We start from the raw sequence: 19769 nt of genomic DNA, 5'->3' as shown, positions 1-19769 counted from the left end.
CTTCACAGTGCAAAGGTACCGGGTTCGATTCCAGCTCCGGCCTCCCTGTGTGGAGTTTGCATGTTCTACCCGGGCCTGCGTGGGTTTTCTCCGGGTGCGCCGGTATCCTCCCACATTCCAAAAATTTGCATGGCAGGCTAATTGAACACTCTAAATTGTCCCTAGGTGTGAATGTGAGCGTGGATGGTTGTTCGTCTATGTGTGCCCTGCGATTGGCTGGCAACCGATTCAGGGTGTCCCCCGCCTACTGCCCGGAGACGGCTGGGATGGGCTCCAGCACCCCCCGCGACCCTAGTGAGGATCAAGTGGTACGGATGATGAGATGAGATGAGATGTATACTTTCCCATGGCACAGCTGATGATGTCTCACATTCGGCTTCTGTTCTATGGCACAGGAGTTGGGAATCATTGCGTTAATGCACTGGCTTTCGGCGTTGTCCTGGTAACCACCTAATGTGACCGATGGGACGACAGGGATTTGAAAATTTTTCGAAAAACAGAAAAAGGCCACTCTCTGGACACAATGGTGTGCTTTTATTTATTTATTGAAACAGTATGAACAAAAGAAATTAAATAAAAAGGGTTCCAACCAATCAGAAGGCACACATAAGAGTCGTGTTGGTAAAAACAGCACATGGCAAAGCAGGAGGAAGGAAAACAAAACACGTCGTTGCAAACATTTTCCTGTGTCTTAAAGCCTATTCATTAATGATTACGTCACTCATTCAGTGCACATTACGCAAGTTTCGTCAGGCAAGCAAAGCCAAGGGAGGACTTATTTGTACACCCGTTTATGCACGGAGGACAGAACGGAGCAGGCCTGATGCACAACAACTCATTTCGAAGCCTGAACGGCAATCCTGCTTATCAGCTTTTACTACGATTGCCCAAAAGTGTGCGACTTCAACGGTGCAGCTGTTTCATTACCAGACAGGGTGTCCATTGATAAAATACAATCAGTTCACATTGATAACGAGCTCTAACATGGTTCTGATTGACGAGTGACAGTGGCGCAAACTTCTTCTGTTAGTTGTCAGTGTGAAAGGAGGCAAAATGTCACGTCATGGTTGATTTAATGTAATTTTTTTTAATTAAAATTATTTTTTTATTATTTTTTATTATTTTTTTTTAGGGCGGCCCGGTAGGTAGTCCAGTGGTTAGCACGTCGGCTTCACAGTGCAGAGGTACCGGGTTCGATTCCAGCTCCGGCCTCCCTGTGTGGAGTTTGCATGTTCTCCCCGGGCCTGCGTGGGTTTTCTCCGGGTGCTCCGGTTTCCTCCCACATTCCAAAAAATATGCATGGCAGGCTGATTGAACACTCTAAATTGTCCCTAGGTGTGAGTGTGAGCGTGGATGGTTGTTCGTCTCTGTGTGCCCTGCGATTGGCTGGCAACCGATTCAGGGTGTCCCCCGCCTACTGCCCGGAGACAGCTGGCATAGGCTCCAGCACCCCCCGCGACCCTAGTGAGGATCAAGCGGCTCGGAAGATGAATGAATTATTTTTAATGTTACAACCCACCCTCTGGCCTATACCAAGTCACTTCTGCAACAGCGCTTCATACAGTTGGTCAACAAAATGTCAGGGACTGAGGAGAAATGATAAACAGGTCTGCATGTGCCACGTGTCTTGTAGTCACTAATGATAGCGTATCCAAGTGCAACATCAACCGAGCCCCTATTTTTGTTCAGAGTGCAAGGCGAGCGCAGAACGCAGTGGAACTGTGCATATGGGCGGAGTGTTTTTTTTGTTTTGGATTTTGCTGGACTTCGAGTGTAATTGAGTGTTTGCGCCTTTGTGCGCCGTTGTGGGATGGAACTTGGTGTTTTCCCAGCCAATCCTCGCTGCATCCCTAATTTACACGAAAATCAGGGCGGTAACAGAAGCGCACTGCCAAGTTTGCCGTGCTTGACATGCGGAAACAGATTAGACTCGCTGTACATTGACACGTGCACTATAATATCTCCCTTTTCGGATGACGTAGTCGGTTGTGTATGTGCGTGGGAAACTGGAGATAGCCTTGAACGCAATCTTGCGTCTGTTTGTGACCACTGTGATGGGCTGCTATTAAAATGTATTAAAAAAAGGATGATTATTATAATTCTCACGCTGATGTCATATCATGAATGAAATACCATGAGGGCCACCACGGGCATCCGTGCAGTGCCGAATCAGCCTGTTCTTTGATACACCAAAATCGGGTAACACCACCTGCTCTGCAAAATAAACCTACTTTTCATTTAAAATTGAATCTACTTTTTACAAGATGCACTGGGGGTGATGGCAGAAATCGTAGTGGCTCTAGTTGATTCACAAACACGCCGAACTAGGCCATTGTCCCGTTTTTAGGCTGATTGCAGACTACTTTCTGTCACCAAATTAGCAGGAGCGTTGGGGGCGAGGCTGCTTCATGTACAGTCACGCCCAGACAGACGTAACGCGGCCCCAAACACGCAAGGCTAGACTTGTGCTGGCACAAAAATGACGTCACTGCCAAAATAGGTTCCATTGTGTCGAATTTGTAGCCATCATTACTTTGTACTTTTCTCCTTCTCCGTTGCATGAACGTTTAATTTTCTCATTCTAAAACCTTTTGTTAGTTGTTATCAAGCAAGATCTAGCATTGAAAATGTTTTCCAAAACTGCAGATGAAAAATGTTTTGTATGTGTCTGGTTAAACATTTAGAAAGTTTATTTTCTTCCCCCCCCCACCCACACTTTGAGGCAGAGGAGAGAATATTAAATGGGTGATTGGGTTTGATCTATTCAGGTCTTACGTCATGCTTTCTAAACCAGGAAGTAGTTTTCGGAGCAAACTGATGGAGAAACAAACACAAATGTGGACTTTCACAATGTTTTCATTGCCATTTGAAAGCTAACAGCACTGTTCTCGACGCCCCAGAATGTGTAGAGTTGTGTGATGTTTTTCACTTTTGTTCAAGCAATGTATTTCCTGAGTCCTTGTTCTCCATTCTTACGTCTTACGTTATCTTTTTCGAAATGGTAAATAGCCTGCGAGGTAAAAAAAAAAAAAAAATCAGATGGCTACACGAACATTACATTTGACTCACAATAGAAATGATCCCTGTCCTAGAATTTGTTGTCATTTTTGGCTAACCCTAAAGCAGGGGTGTCAAACTCATTTTGGTCACAGGCCACATTGTAGTTACGGTTTACATTGGAGGGCCGTTATGAATTTTGAGAAACCTTATATAAATGTGTAATCACCTCCACATTTTCCATACACAGCACACAACACATTGATGGATAACTAGTTTTAAAATCAGAAGTCAAAAATAATCACTGTTATTGTGGGTTACAAAGACAATTTGAAAATTTGGTTCAGACTTTAGCAAGCATCATGGAACTTGACTTGCTTGATTTGCTTCCGCGGGCCACATAAAATGAGGTGGCGGACCAGATCCGGCCCCCGAGCCTTGACTTTGACACCTGCGGCCGAAAGTCTTCTGTCAGCCATCTTGAAGTTGCCTGTTAACTACCAAACAAAATGAACAAACAAAAGACAAATACGGCATTTGATAATGATTTTCACTTTTGTTCGGAAATGTATTTCTCTTTCCACAGTGTATATCACAATAGAAGTCCCTTCCCCAAAATAAATCCAAATTGGTAAGGTCCCTTTTTTCTATTCCTAAAGCAGAAACGTGTTCCAGAAAGTCAGAGAAATGCTAGTATGACATCATTCGTCTTGAACAATAAGTAGCCTGTTGACTAGCAAATTTTAAAGTATGGCGCGCTATGCTTTTAATGTTTCTTAACGACATTTATTTTCTCTTTTTGCGGTGTAAATCCAGATAGAAACTTTCTCACCACCCAAGAATTTTGATCGAGATTTTTGGCTATAGGCTTTATGTCAGTATTCTTGAACCAGGTAGTAGCCTGCTACCAACAAATATGGTGCACCATAACATTTTCCACTCTTGTTAAAGAAATGTATACATCTGTTCACAGTGTAAATCACCATAGTCTTAAATTTGTACGGTCCTTTTGACCTATTCCTAAGGTCTTAACATCAGCTTTCCTGAAACAGGATGTAGCCTCGCTAACAAACTGACGAGCGTCTTGTTGATTTCCCCATCCCATTACAAAAAACAAAACAAAACAAAAAAAAACGAGTCTAATCAATATATCGCTGATGCGGGATCACGTTTTACAGTGAAATTCCTTTGTGTATTGTGTTTATATGAATCACTCCATTTGCCGCGACGTCATCGAGGTGAACAATGAGCGGCATGTCTCTGTCGTCTTACATACATATCATACATACTGGACACACAAACTAGGCTCCCATCTTTTTCTTTCGGCTACATGACAGTTCCGAGTCCTGCTTAGAATCATGAAGTTCTGGTGTTAAATTTATTCGTCGGTTGCTGTTTCAATGATTGTAAATTGACGTCACAGTTCAGTAGTTCAGAATTTCCAGAACTTTGACGGCTCCTGCTGCTTGGCCGCCTTCGTCTTTTTCTTCTTCAGGGGCTGAGGACGAGAAGGAGAGCTGCTGTCACTCAGGAGATCAGGTTTCGATCGAATCTAGGTTAAGTACCACCATTTTTAGCCAGACAAGTACCACGAAAAAAGCAAGTCTTAGCGTTTCACACAATGACATAATTCTTTTGTAATGATGATCCCAAACTGATGATTCAGAAGTTTAGTGCGGGATCGCAGTACATGATTAGCTGAAAGTATCAAACAGAAGGGGGGGAAAAAAAATCATATAAGCCAATTACACTGTCTTTTTTCACTGGCAGAACTGTGACAAACACCGGCGCACGCCCGCACATATACACACCCACACACACGAACAAATACGACTACGACTATTGTGTAATTGTGTTGTCTCACCTCCATTTAACAAATAAACAACTACAAACAATAAATGAAAATGAAGTCAAAACAGTAAAAAGAAATAAGAACAACAGCAACGATGCTAATAACAATAGAAATAATAATAATAATAACAATAATAATCACAATAATAATGAATACATATACAAAAAAAATAATATACAAGTTTTCATTGCTACAAATATTCATATCCGGTCAACGCAACATGACGATTTGAAAATGAGGCGAGGTACTCACGAGTATTTTCCCATCCTCCTCACGACAGCAATCACCGCGATGATGACAATGACGACGGCCAACAGAGCGCCAATCACAATGCCGACGACCTGGCCCGAGCTCAGGCCTTCTGCAGGACAGAAATCAAAATGTTCGGACAGTGGTTCTCAACTTTTTTGCAAATCACATCTGCTTAGCGCCTCATTACCACCATCAAAAACTAACATGAAACATGAAACGGCCTTTTATGCCACAGTGTTTTATGCCCGTGAGTATCATGATTTTTTTTTTAAACACTGTCATGTTAGGCACGGTTTGAACATTCACACTGCGCTTAATAATAGGACAACAAAATTCAATATGGATTCCATTAAAATGCATTTTACATACAGTGAGTTAAATAATACGTGGAGAAAATTTAAAGTTTCAAAACAATTCAGTCCATGCAAATGCAAAATGAGAACTAAAAAGTGAAATACAACCGAAGGGTGTTTGAACTTGCAGAGTGAGTCTTTCGTGTACCTCTCATACTAATTATTCATTCATTCATTCATCTTCCGAGCCGCTTGATCCTCACTAGGGTCGCGGGGGGTGCTGGAGCCTATCCCAGCTGTCTTCGGGCAGCAGGCGGGGGACACCCTGAATTGGTTGCCAGCCAATCACACGGCACACAGAGACGAACAACCATCCACGCTCACACTCACACCCAGGGACAATTTAGAGTGTTCAATCAGCCTGCCATGCATATTTTGTGGGAGGAAACCGGAGCACCCGGAGAAAACCCACACAGGCCCGGGGAGAACATGCAAACTCCACACAGGGAGGCCGGAGCTGGAATCGAACCCGGTACCTCTGCACTCTGAAGGCGACGTGCTAACCACTGGACTACCGGGCCGCCCGTCATACTAATTATTCATCTTATTTTTTCATTGCTCACCCTCTGCACCATCTTCAACAACCACCTCATCTGGCATGTCCACCTTGACAGTTTCCGTCCACTGGGGGATGATCTCAGCCTCTTCGGGGGCCTCCGTGGGGATGATCTCCACAGCAGGGGACTCGGTGGTAAGGGGTTCGGCAGCCACGGTAGCAACCGAAGTGGTGGTTTCACTCTCGACCGTGGGCTCCTCAGTCCCGGGCGTCGCCTGAGGAAAGGGGGCCTCGGTCGTGACGCCCACCACATCTTCCTGTTCGGCCGTCATTGGGTGGGTTGACGGAGGACCGGTGATGACGTCAAGCTCTGTGCCGGCCTCTGTGGCCTCATGGGTACGGTCTGCTAAGGAGCGAGTCGGCCAAACGTCGTGGTCTGTTGGGAAGACTGTGGGGCCTAGACAGAAACCGTTTAGATAGATGTCAAATTTTTGCTGCTAACTGCTGCTTTTTGTATGCTTACAATGAAAAGAAACATGACATAAGCTACCAGTACCTAACATATAGCCCATTACCACCGCGCTTGGGCTCGTGCTAGTTCCGGGCTAGTTAGCGGCAATTCTTCTCGTGCTAGTTCCGGGCTAGTGCCCAGGTTAGCGCTAATTCTTTCTTTTTCCACCACCGAAATTGCCTCTAGCTGTGGTTCTGGGCCTTGAAATTTGTGCTGAAGCTTGCCCCGATTATTTGTGGGGCCGGACTAGGTCAGGGGACGGTATTATGAGCACAAATGTAGAGAAATGACTCCCTGGACACACGCAAGTGTTGGACAAACTGTTGAGAAGCGCCCATATTGATTTTTTTTTCTTCTGTCTTCTTTCTACCTCCATTCTTGCTGCTGGAGGCTGTAAATTTCCCCAGTGTGGGACAAATAAAAGATATCTTATCTTATCTTATATAGAATGCAATCTCCGACTCGCAGCCAAACGTGATCATACAAGTATAATCGATGCTATGCTAAGTTGCCCGGCAGATGCTAACAGTGCATTATTATCATTTTTATTCATACTATTAGTAGCGTAGGCGCTCTTGGGTAAACGTCAACGTAAGAAGTGACGTCTGAACTCTTTACAATGACGTAATGACGTAGCTCCTACTTGGCTCTTTTCCGGCGGAAAACCGAACACGAATTTGTTAAGTGCCAACTAAGCACAGCACTGGCCCTGGTGTCGAATTAATTTGTTGTTTTTTTTGGGGGGGGGGGGCGGTTGGAAAACGGGTAATAGTGACCTATGGGGGGTTCTGCATTGAGGTCTACCCAGACAAATGTTTTTTTTTTCCTTTCCATTACAATATGCATTTTATATTTGATACAGATCTGTGTCACTGTATAAATAGTCATACAAGATTTTAAAAAAACAAAATATTCAGTTGCTTCTTTTCTGTCAAATTGTCATGCCGTTTCCTTCACTGAGTCACTTGAACACACAAATTTCACTCTAGAATTAGTAAGTCATTTTGTGATTTGGAGTAAATGATATGTTGTGGAAGACATTTTTATTCGATTGAAAAATCACCACTGAGCCCCTCTGATGGATGAAAACTAATACGGTTAATTCTCATTTGCTGACCTGCAGAACACCTAATTACCCTTGATGGCATCCCCCCCCACCCCCCATTGCCAGGCATTTTGTCGAGCTCGAGCAGAAAACATGACCCCACAAAGATATATTATCATTTATCCATTTCTCATATTTAACATTCTGTGTTCCATTGTTTCAAAGGTGTCATTCATTCATTCATTCATCTTCCGAGCCGCTTGATCCTCACGAGGGTCGCGGGTGGTGCTGGAGCCTATCCCAGCCGTCTCCGGGCAGTAGGCGGTGGACACCCGGAATCGGTTGCCAGCCAATCACAGGGCACACAGAGACGAACAACCATCCACGCTCACATTCACACCTAGGGACAATTTTGAGTTTTCAATCAGCCTGCCACACATGTTTTTGGAATGTGGGAGGAAACCGGAGCACCCGGAGAAAACCCACGCAGGCCCGGGGAGAACATGCAAACTCCACACAGGGAGGCCGGAGCTGGAATCGAACCCGGTACCTCCGCACTGTGAAGCCGACGTGCTAACCACTGGACTACCGGGCCGCTCAAAGGTGTCATTTACACAGATAAATCTACGGTCCGTACATTTTCCCGACAAGGCACGCAAAGCCCTTGCAACGTACGGGAAACGAACGCCGACCATGCTTTACAGCAGGACGACACGTCTGACCCATTAGTTGGTGACAAGTCAAGCGAGTCTCCGTCGGCCTCCGTAGGGTAACCTGAGAGCTGCCGCTAACTTTGGAGCCGAGGACCTTACATACCATTCTTCTCCTCTTACCGCCCTCTTGGACAACTTAAGCCTTGTGCGTGAATGCATTCATTGTTGGACTAGAGTCGCCATGATGGCTGCTTTCCTCATGTGTCGGCCTGTGTTCCGACAAGCCCGACTCACACCAAAGTGATCCTTCTCATTCGCCGACCATTATTGTGCCCCAACAAAGCTGTGATGTCAACATGGCGGCAGAGTGATATTTTGGGCTGGAATAACTGAGAGAGGGAGAGGCGGTGGGGTCCCTTCAGAGTGCCTGAAAAAGCATTTCCTGCCATGGTATTCAAAACAAAACCCTGCCTCCTGCCGTAAAACAATGATTGAGGCCGCTGTGGGGATAGAGATAGACACACACAAAACACACATCGTCCCCTGACCTCAACCCTACTGAGAACTCGTGACGTATCCTTGAGACCAAATGGCATCTCCGGGAGGCATTTGGAACACATTTTAACAAAGTAACATGGCTGTGTCATTCCACCGCCCTCACCAGAAGGGCAGCCGCCCCACCCTTTGTGATGTAATACGGCACACATCTTCAAGCAATTCCTCCATCCTGTCTTTCTGGCCCTGTGCGGCCCAACATGCCACATCCTCTGCCTCATTTCCTGTGGAGGCAACCACGCTGCACAAGTTGATGAGCGAGGCGAGTGCGGGAAAGCCTGTCGTCGGAAGAATTTGGAGTTTTGCAAGGGCGGTGCCGCAAATGGATAATTTGTAGTGGAGAGAAAGAATCAATCAGTTGGAATTTTGAGAATTGTTTTGATATGTTTTTAGTTGTGGCTGTATGCCGGGGAGTAGGTAACCGCCTTTTTTTTTTCTTTCTCATCCGTGTTATTTAGTTGATACATACATCCATCCATTTTCCGAACCGCTCGATCCTCACTAGGGTCGCGGGAGGTGCTGGAGCCTATCCCAGCTGTCTCCGGGCAGTAGGCGGGGGACACCCTGAATCAGTTGCCAGCCAATCACAGGGCACACAGAGACGAACAACCATCCACGCTCACACTCACACCTAGGGACAATTTAGAGTGTTCAATCAGCCTGCCACGCATGTTTTTTGGAATGTGGGAGGAAACCGGAGCACCCGGAGAAAACCCACGCAGGCCCGTGGAGAACATGCAAACTCCACACAGGGAGGCCGGAGCTGGAATCGAACCCGGTACCTCTGCACTGTGAAGCCAACGTGCTAACCACTGGACTACCGGGCCGCCCTAGTTGATCCAGAATAGTGGATTTTAGAGTGACTATTAGGGAAACACTAAAACTGGCATGATTTAACTTGACTTATTTTCATATTATTAGGACAGTTGAGGGTTCTTTACGCCATCTGAATTTGGACAGACGCTAGACTACATCCCGGATTGGTCGCCAGTCGATTACTGCACATTCACACCGACACTGAGTGGAAACTGAAACCACGCTGCCTGCACCAAAGTCAGCATTTAGGAGAGTTACAGTCCAATTCGCGTCATTTTACTGTCTGCAACTTCATTCTTGACTTGTTAGTATTTTTATTGATTATTTTGGTGGTGGCCGTAAATGAGAAATTCCGATGAAGTCAAATGATTGTTTTCCAGTCGGAGGATTTGAGAATTTGAATAGCAGTGCGGCATCGTTCCGTATGGAAGCCAACCCGCATGTAGTCAGAGTTTTGATGATGGCCGTGCTGTGGAACAAAAAGGAATCTTCCATGATGAGTTTTGCAGCTGTGTGAAGAGTTGCATTTATCCGAGTTGTCTTTCATCAAGGTCCGCGCTGTGAAGCCGCCCGAGCTCAACCTGATCACTACCCTTCAATCAGTCCAGCTCGCTCCCGCCATGTTCAACATCCCCGCGACCACAACTGAAAGCTCGGCCTGGAACCGCGCTGCGTTCCAATGAAGGAGGGTACATATCAGCTGCACCAAAATTATGGACTAGAATAAACTTGCGTTGGCCCGAATTGACATTTTCCTCAACGAAGAGGATGAAAAAAAAACCAACATGCCGGACTCGGCGAAACTTGGGCTACCCTTTTCAGTCGGTCTAATTCAGGACCGGGAAAAATGTTGTGCTAAGGGGCCACATTTAACCTTTAAAAAGGGACAGATGGTGGGGGTGGGGGCAGGTCATTCGTCGTTAAATAACGAAGCCAGTTTTAAGTGGCCAGCATGCCATGCTCCCCCCCACCCCCCGCAGATCTAAAGTCCTGTAAGTTAAATAACAGAAAATTATTCTGCGCACGTCAGACAAGAAGTGCAGCTATTTCTGGTCATTAGCAACAGGCGGGGTAAATAGAAGAAAACATTTGTTCCCATTGAAAAGGAAGGGGGAGGCGGTGGGGTGGGAGGTTGGGGGGGGGGGGGTTAGTGGGGTTCAAACTGAGCCTCAGACTGTTTGTTTGGAATGCCTGTAAGAAATGATAAATTGGCTTTACGCTACGTGTAATCGCCCAGACCACCGCCACCGCTAACAATTGCTTCATTATGTGCTCAGTTCTCACAATTAGCTCAGAGTCGTATTTCCTCTCCCAGTGCCGCCAATGGTGGGCGCACACAGGCTCCGAGACCAGTGGTGCATACATCCTTTCCGCTCTCTATGCCTTGTAATCTACATCTCGCCACTCTTCCTCTGCCACTCCCTGAGAAGTGTGCCATGACAGCTGAAACCTTTGCGGGGGTGAAGAGTGGGGAAAGGGGAGCCCCTGCCCCAATGGACCAATGGAATTCTCTTCATCAGAACCTTGGGACTCAGAAGAAGATTCGTAGGACGTTAGCATCTATGCTACTTGCAAATATCCATCCATCCATCCGTTTTCCGGACCGCTTGATCCTCACTAGGGCTGCAGGGGGTGCTGGAGCCTATCCCAGCTGTCTCCGGGCAGTAGGCGGGGGACACCCTGAATCGGTTGCCAGCCAATCGCAGGGCACACAGACGAACAACCATCCACGCTCACACTCACACCTAGGGACAATTTAGAGTGTTCAATCAGCCTACCACGCATGTTTTTGGAATGTGGGAGGAAACCGGAGCACCCAGAGAAAACCCACGCAGGCCCGGGGAGAACATGCAAACTCCACACAGGGAGGAGCTGGAATCGAACCCGGTACCTCTGCACTGTGAAGCCGACGTGCTAACCACTGGACTACCGAGCCGCCCTCAGAGGAAGATGCCACACTTTCTTAATGAAAGTCGAGGTGAGCGACATTATGCTTTTTTAGGAACATCAAACGTATTAGTAGTTAGCAGAGTCATCTTCAGCATAGACGCAGTTCATGATTCACAACTGAAACACTTTCATAGAGTATTTTTTGTGATCTTTCAGAAAAAGCACAAGATGCCGCCAAAGACCTGCTTAAGAGGAATTGGTGTAAAAGGAAGTCTGTTGAAGTGGCAAATCTCGACTGACGAGAGTGAAACTTCGACAGGTTTTGGTATCAGATCGTAACAGTAATTGGTAACAGAAAGTAGTCTGCGCTTGGTGCAAAAACGAGAGCATCAGCGATTTCGAGGGAGGAAGGGGGCAGGTCTAACCTGTGGTGCTGGTGGTGTAAGGCGATTTTGGTTTCTTTCAGGCAGACAAATTTGGCGCGCTGCAGACGATCATTCTTGATATCGGATTTCATCCATGAAATTCCCCAGCTTCCCCCTGACTCTTTATAGATTTCATTGAATGAATGACAATCATTCTAATCTAAAGAAAAATGTTGCTAGTACAACTACTATTGTATGGGTCACACACAGACACCCGATCGGGGATTCAAGGCGGTCTCCAATTGCCCATGTCACACATGCAACCGACTCCATCATCCGCAAGGGGAGATCTTGCAGTCTACCTGCCAATGTCAAGCATGCAAATTTATTTCCGCAAAAGGTGCAAACACTCTATTATGCCCAGTTTCACCTGTACAGTCATTCAATCATTCATCTTCCGGACCGCTTGATCCTCACTAGGGTCGTGGTGGTGCTGGAGCCTATCCCAGCTGTCTCGGGGCAGTAGGCGGGGGACACCCTGAATCGGTTGCCAGCCAATCGCAGGGCACACAGAGACGAACAACCATTCGCACTCACACTCACACCTAGGGACAATTTAGAGTGTTCAATCAGCCTGCCATGCATATTTTTGGAATGTGGGAGGAAACCGGAGCACCCGGAGAAAACCCACGCAGGCCCGGGGAGAACATGCAAACTCCACACAGGGAGGCCGGAGCTGGAATCGAACCCGGTACCTCTGCACTGTGAAGCTGAGGTGCTAACCACTGGACTACCGGGCCGCCTTCACCTGTACATAGTCTAGCAAAATACAGAAAGAATGAAAACTCCACCCATCCACACAGTTAGACTGCACTTTGCACTAGACAAAAATAGGACCTCCCAGAGTTAAAAGTGATGAAAAATTCAAATTGCGGTAGAAATTTAGCGTCAAATTGAAAACAAACAAACAAAAAAAAAATGAATGCAAAGGCCACATCAATCATGCTCTTTACGTTTGACAGAATGCATCCATTACAATCAGCTGTCAGAGGCCCCCGCCTGGTGTGTATGTGTGCAAGTCACGCCGTTGTCTAGGAGGTGTGAGGGAGTGTGTGCATTTAACCTTCTCAGGAATGTTTTTAGGGTGCTGGTCAAGATAGACACCCAGCCCATCTCGGCGTACCCTGCACCCTTATGCTTCCCTCCTGGAGCAGCAGTGTTTAGTTGGGATACCAGGTCGTGCCACGCACAGCGACCTGCTGATCTGATTTGAGCCCGCGAGTGAAATAGTCTCAGTCTTGGTGTGAGCACGACACAATGAAGGTCTTAAGAGATGACCCATCTGGAGTCCATCATCTCCAGCTGGTAGCAGATAAAGCAAACCTTTAATCTTGTGACTAACACATTTGAAAACAAATACCGGTAATCCCTGGGCATGCCACACACAGGAAGTGAGGAACACCACATGGAGCTTCTACTCAAAGTCATCCGTCAATTAAATTTCTAGACCGCTTATACAGTACTCATTCGGATCAGGGGTGATCTTGAGCCTATTCCAGTTGAATCTGAGAGGTGGGGCACACGGCGCAGGGGTTACCAGTCAATCGCAGGGCACATTAAAAAAAAATGTTTTAAAACTTGCGCTCACATTCGCAACTGTACGGAAACCCGAATCTTTAATGGACCTCGCGTGCATGGTTTTGGAATGTGAGAGGAAGCCGTTGGACCTGGAGAAAACCCACACAAGCGCAGGGAAAATATGTGAGTTCCACACAGGAAGGCCAGAGCTGAAATTTGAATCCTGAAGCTCAAAATCTGTGCGGCAGACCACCCAAGGTCTACCATGCTTCCTTTCATCCATCCATTCATTATCTGATCCACTTATCCTCACGAGACTCCGCGGGCGTGCAGGAGCCGATCTGTCTTCGGCCAGTGGGCGGGGTTCACCTTGAACTGGTTGCTAGCCAATCGCAGGGCACACATGGACCAACGACCATTCACGTTCATATTCACACCTAGGGACAATTTAGAGTGTTCAATCAACCGAGCGTGCATGTTTTTGGAATATTTCAATGACAGCAGCGGCGATAGGTTCAAGTCCCACTTGCATGTGTGATAGACCTGCCTGAAATATTGATATTGTTGATGTAAAATTCTTAAGTACACGAGTTAGCATTAGATCCAGAAACAGAACTGAGAGAACATGCAAACAGAGGTAAGATTTGAACCCTGAACCTCACAACTGTGAGGTGGACTTAATAACCACTCATCCAACAATGCTAACATTCCTGGAAAAAAATAGATAAAATAAAGTATAGGTGGTAGTATAGTATCTATGGTCACGAGCTATGGGTCGTGACCGAAAGAACGAGATCCCGGATACAAGCGGCCGAAATGAGTTTTCTCCGCAGGGTGTCCGGGCTCTCCCTTAGAGATAAGGTGAGAAGCTCGGTCATCCGGGAGGGGCTCCGAGTCGAGCCGCTTCTCCTCCACATCGAGAGGAGCCAGATGAGGTGGCTTGGGCATCTGATTCGGATGCCTCCTGAACGCCTCCCTGGTGAGGTGTTCCGGGCATGTCCCACCGGGAGGAGACCCCGAGGAAGACCCAGGACACGCTGGAGAGACTATGTCACCCAGCTGGCCTGGGAACGCCTCGGGATCCCCCGGGGAGAGCTGGAAGAAGTAGCTAGGGAGAGGGAAGTCTGGGCTTCCCTGCTAAAGCTGTTGCCCCCGCGACCCGGCCCCGGATAAGCGGTAGAAGATGGATGAATGGATAAAGTATAGGGTGGAATTCATCAGATTTTATTTTTATAGTGATGTTTTCCCAGGCAGAAATTTGAATTCATGTTTCAATCATTCATTCATTCATTCATCTTCCGAGCCGCTTGATCCTCACTAGGGTCGCGGGGGGTGCTGGAGCCTATCCCAGCTGTCTTCGGGCAGCAGGCGGGGGACACCCTGAATCGCTTGCCAGCCAATCGCAGGGCACACAGAAACGAACAACCATTCGCACTCACACTCACACCTAGGGACAACTTAGAGTGTTCAATCAGCCTGCCACGCACGTTTTTGGAATGCGGGAGGAAACCAGAGCACCCGGAGAAAACCCACGCAGGCCCGGGGAAAACATGCAAACTCCACACAGGGAGGCCGGAGCTGGAATCGAACCCGGTACCTCTGCACTGTGAAGCCGACGTGCTAACCACTGGACTACCGGGCCGCCCTGTTTCAATCATCAATTTGCTTTTTCTGTTGCACACAGTAGATATTGTGATACATCGTCGATGGTTGTGTTAGAAACGATTGTTACCATATCAGAATGTGCGTTTTCAGTGACCTCCTGAATTCCCTCCTCGATTTAAAACGATCCTCATCATCACCTACTGCCTGTAATGATTCGCACTCACACACACCGAGTCAAGTCGCGCTACTGCCGTGACTGAAATGGTCCAATTCCGCGTCTCCAGTGACAGGATGCAGGAAGGTGGAAAAAAAAACAACAACCCCAAAACGTTTTCCTCAAACAGCTGCCACAAATTGAAAGCATACAATTGTCCCAAGACGTTTTTTTCCGCAGAAAAAAAAAGTTTCAAGAACAACAACAGGTTTAAACCAAGCTTCTTAAAATGTTTCTAATCTCCATCCCCTGCACGCTACGTCCAAAGCCCAACCAATTGAGTAATGTGTTCCTGAGTCAGCGTCTCCCTCCATTTCCCCCCCCCCCCTCTCTTGTTCCATGCCTCACCCTGCAGCACACATACAGGACATGCCAGACACATGAGCCACGCAACTGTGGTCAGTCGTGTAAAACGATTCAACTCTCCTTCTTTGGTCTTCACTGACTTGCCCGTTGTTCTGAGTAGTGGGCGATAAACACTGTGAAGCCTTTTTTTAATCAAGTATCAAGTACAACTCCTTTTGTCATATGACAGATGAAATTTCCTCCCTCTTAAAGAGACAACAGACAACAAGAGGAGCTGCTGCGGGTGCCCGTGCCGCCGCCATTTATGTTCTCAATTCAAGCCGAGTGGGGTACACATGTACTCAGTAGGTATGGTGGCCATCGGAAATTTCAGGAAAATGTGTGAAATTTCTCGAACGGCCGGTGTATTTCTGGTCTGGTCCGGGGGGTATAATGCCCACCTCAACCAATCCTTGTCGCCAATTACGTTTTGGGACATGATGGCTGACTACGTTTCAGTGCATATTGGCTGTGTGCTCTCAGAATAAAAGTTAGTGTGAGAAGTTTGCCACTCTTCCTCTGCCACAAAATAACTACATGAATCTGAATTTAAAATAGATAAATTTGATATACTTATAAAATATAGTAATATAACTGTTTGTTCTTGTTTTGGATTTTGATCAACTTAACAATTGTATTCAAGGAATGCTAATTATAATGAATATCAGAAAATTGAAATACAAAAGAAGAAAGAATAACTATATATATACAAACCAAAAGGTATAGAAATAGATAAGATAAGAAAAACCTTTATTAGTCTCACAATGGAGAAATTCCCAAGATAAATAGAATAGCATAGTATACACAAGGGTAAAAATATTTAATGATATGTAGTTTTTCATTTCTTTGTTTTGAAAAATGAACAATTCAGTTACATAATAAGGGGTAGGATTAGATAACTTATTTACTTCTTCCTACTCCTTTGAGCATATAACTGTGATGATGTGTGGTTTTTTTCTCTTTTAACTATTTTATAATTTTGTTTGACCTTTGTCAACCTGTCGTTGTGTGTACTATATATGCTCAATAAAACAAACAAACAAACAAACAAACAAGCTAACAGTTAGCATAGCATCTTATCTTTTCTTCTTTAATGCTACTAAGTCAGCTTTCTTCTTTCCATTTTCCCATCACTGCGGATGACGATATCACCAAGCTCATGAGTCAGGCTTGGCACTACGACAGATATGGTTATCTAAGTGGCGTGATGCCATCATTGCGGGGCGTACCAGGAGGAGCTACGGTTAGCTCTGGTTGTTGACAGAAGTTACAGAAGTCTTTGCCGCTTTGTGTGTCTTTTCTGCATTTCTATGAAAAATCTCAAACTGAGAAACAACAGAGATCCCATTATTGCTTGACATTTAGGGTTTGCAAAAACGATACACAAGCACACTTCTGCTGCTTTCAATCATCAAAAGCCCCAATGCTAAAACAGCAACTATTCCCTAAACAGATGTTGCTTTCTGCTGGATTCAATGACGGTGAAGATTTTCTCCTGCACAGCGCTTTGGTGCCAGCCTCATATTTGGAGTATGAGTGTCACATTTGAGTCATTTCTAAAAGCAGGCTGATGACCAAAGGGGCTGCTGACCTCTTCCTTCAGCAGCCAGATGTGACGACCGCGTTATTAGTCCACAGTGGCAGACAAAACTCATTAAGAAGGAGACTGGAGGAGGGAGACAGGCGGCGGTGGGCTTTTATGGGACGCACGGGCGTTTCAAATGTTGAAGAGCCTGGATGAGCTCTTTTCTTTGTTTCCAACCTCTCTTTGGGAGTGTGCAATCAACAACATCTATGAGATAGATAGATAGATAGATAGATAGATAGATAGATAGATAGATAGATAGATAGATAGATAGATAGATAGATAGATAGATAGATAGATAGATAGATAGATAGATAGATAGATAGATAGATAGATAGATAGATAGATAGATAGATAGATAGATAGATAGATAGATAGATAGATAGATAGATAGATAGATAGATAGATAGATAGATAGATAGATAGATAGATAGATAGATAGATAGATAGATAGATAGATAGATAGATAGATAGATAGATAGATAGATAGATAGATAGATAGATAGATAGATAGATAGATAGATAGATAACCCACCTAATATGTACAGACCAAGGAGGTAGAGTACCACTTAAGATAAGATAAGATATCCTTTATTTGTCCCACAATGGGGAAATTTACAGCCTCCAGCAGCAAGAATGTATGTAGAAAGAAGAAGAGAAAAAAAACAACAACAAACATCTTTCAATTAAATACAATATGAACACAAATGGATAAATCGCAGTACTATTTACAATTTTCCTTCACATCAAAAAAGATTAAAGCAAATAAAGGAGATGAGCATAAATGAAGCTGCCCCTCTCCCCCCCATGGGTTTGGGGTACAAAACCACCCAAAACAAAATGGGAAGAAGTAATAAATAAAGTAAAAGGACGAAAAGAAACTCAAACAGGGATATGAGCTGCTGGAGAGGGGCGCCATCATCAAAAAAAAAAAAACTTAGGACCCCATCGTGCAACAACCATATGCCCTCTCTCCATAGCCATACATAATGTATGCCTATATGTACTGTATATGATTCTCTATTAATAGAGGGGGCTCAAATAAGAGCTCCTCCATGACATCACTAACCCCCCCCTCCCCCATCTCGCTCGCTTTCGCCCTCTCTCCCTCCCTCTCTCTCGCTCGCTGCAAATTAAAATATTTGCAAACCATAAAAGGCTCCCATTTTGTTTGTAAAGAAGTTAATATTGAGCTTTTTTGGGGGGGGGGGGAGCAAATAATAAAAACAGCATAGCACTTTTTAGCAATCAGTGCAGGCTCACTATTTGGCAAGAGCTAGTTATTTCTCATCAAAGCTAATGACTTAATTTGAATGGGTACAATTTATATTGCGAGAAAGTGTTCGTACAGGGCAACCTTATAAAGAATTCATTTAGGGTGAGAGGCAGAGTTCACCCGGGACTGGTCGCCAGTCAATCACATGGCACATGCTGACATACAACCGCTCCCACTCATCTTAACACCAATGAGATTCCAATGAATCTAGGGGAGAACGTGTACACTCCGTGGATGGTCCGAGAAGGGACTCAAATCCGGGACTGTGAGGCAGAATTGCTAGCCACGAATACACCGTGCTCCGAGTTTGAGATTTTGTTTACTTGAAATATGTTATTCATGAGCTTTGTCACGCGTGACAAAAGACGCAACCATTTTCAACAATGAGTGCAGGCTCACTATTTGGCAACTATTGCCATGTTTATACAGCTAAGGGGCAAAGTGACAACAACAACAGTTTTAACACTTCTCATCTCATGACTTGTTTCGAAACACTTTATGAAATCTAAAGTATGTAACTACGATCCAAGTAGAAGAAGATCAGAAGGGTACCCCGATTGTAAAGTGGTAGCACACGAGACTGGCAAAATGAGCGATTCAAGCAGACAAAGGGCCAGCGTGGGCACATGGAGGCAGCAAGTGTGGACACAGCGCGCAGCTCACGGCGGGATAGAGACACAACTTTATGCTTTGAGAGAGCGTGTGCGAGAGAGAGAGAGACACACACAAGTTTACTCACCCGCATGCGTGAAGGCGCAGAAGGCCAACAGGAGCAGTAGCTGAACATTCATGGCGGTCAAGTCTGGTTCCTTGGTTTGATGATGACAGGACGACAACCAGATGTTCTCACAGCGTCAAACACACAAGGCGCTTATCCAGAGGGACCCTCGTGACCCCACTCCCGGGGGAAAAAAAAAATTACTGAAAAGAAACGTGCAGAGATCTAGATGGAAGGCCTCTGAAGTTGCAGTGTGGAAGTGAAGGAGAGCAAAGAGAGAAACTGGTCCACAGCAGAGAAGAAAAAAAGAAAGAGGGAGACTGTGAGCTGAGAGCGGAGGAGGGGTTGTGGGCACTCGTCGTGGTTACTCAGGGGGGCAGGTTTGAGTTGGGAGGAGGCTGACTGTGAAGAGGTGGTTCTAGTCCTGCAAAATTAGCATAATGTACATACACAGTTTTTTGAGATGCTTCGGAATGAATGACAATCGGAAGAAAGAGGTGATCGACCTACTGTCTATTTGTGTACTCGCCTGTCGAATTTGGGGGTTCACGTTTCTCAAATTCATCAATTTGAGTTTTCTTTCCATTTCTGTAATGCCGTCAGATGCCAAAAGATTGCGCCAAAAGCCACAATTAAATAGAAAAGGTGTAATTGGTGTCAAAG

At 45.6% G+C, this 19769-nt stretch overlaps 1 protein-coding gene across 1 annotated transcript; it reads right to left on the bottom strand.

The window, feature by feature from the left end:
* Positions 1–527: 527 nt before the first annotated feature.
* si:ch211-156j16.1 (uncharacterized protein LOC564557 homolog) lies at positions 528–19473 on the bottom strand. The gene is made up of 4 exons (XM_052059327.1): positions 19128–19473; positions 6018–6407; positions 5102–5210; positions 528–4495 (listed from the first exon to the last, which is right to left on the bottom strand). The coding sequence occupies exons 1-4, from the start codon at positions 19177–19179 to the stop codon at positions 4489–4491; spliced, it is 558 nt and encodes a 185-aa protein (XP_051915287.1). The 5' UTR covers positions 19180–19473; the 3' UTR covers positions 528–4488.
* Positions 19474–19769: the final 296 nt, after the last annotated feature.

This window comes from Hippocampus zosterae, chromosome 2, assembly GCF_025434085.1.
Source record: "Hippocampus zosterae strain Florida chromosome 2, ASM2543408v3, whole genome shotgun sequence".
In the NCBI taxonomy this organism is placed as follows: domain Eukaryota; kingdom Metazoa; phylum Chordata; class Actinopteri; order Syngnathiformes; family Syngnathidae; genus Hippocampus; species Hippocampus zosterae.
This window is presented reverse-complemented; position numbering and strand designations above follow the sequence as displayed.

Excerpts from the sequence above, each read along its gene's own strand:
- si:ch211-156j16.1 (XM_052059327.1), bottom strand. The coding sequence starts at position 19,179 with ATGAATGTTCAGCTACTGCTCCTGTTGGCCTTCTGCGCCTTCACGCAT. Across the intron at positions 6,408-19,127 it reads CTGCGCCTTCACGCATGCGG|GCCCCACAGTCTTCCCAACA; the intron begins GTGAGTAAACTT and ends GTTTCTGTCTAG. Across the intron at positions 5,211-6,017 it reads TGTTGAAGATGGTGCAGAGG|AAGGCCTGAGCTCGGGCCAG; the intron begins GTGAGCAATGAA and ends TCTGTCCTGCAG.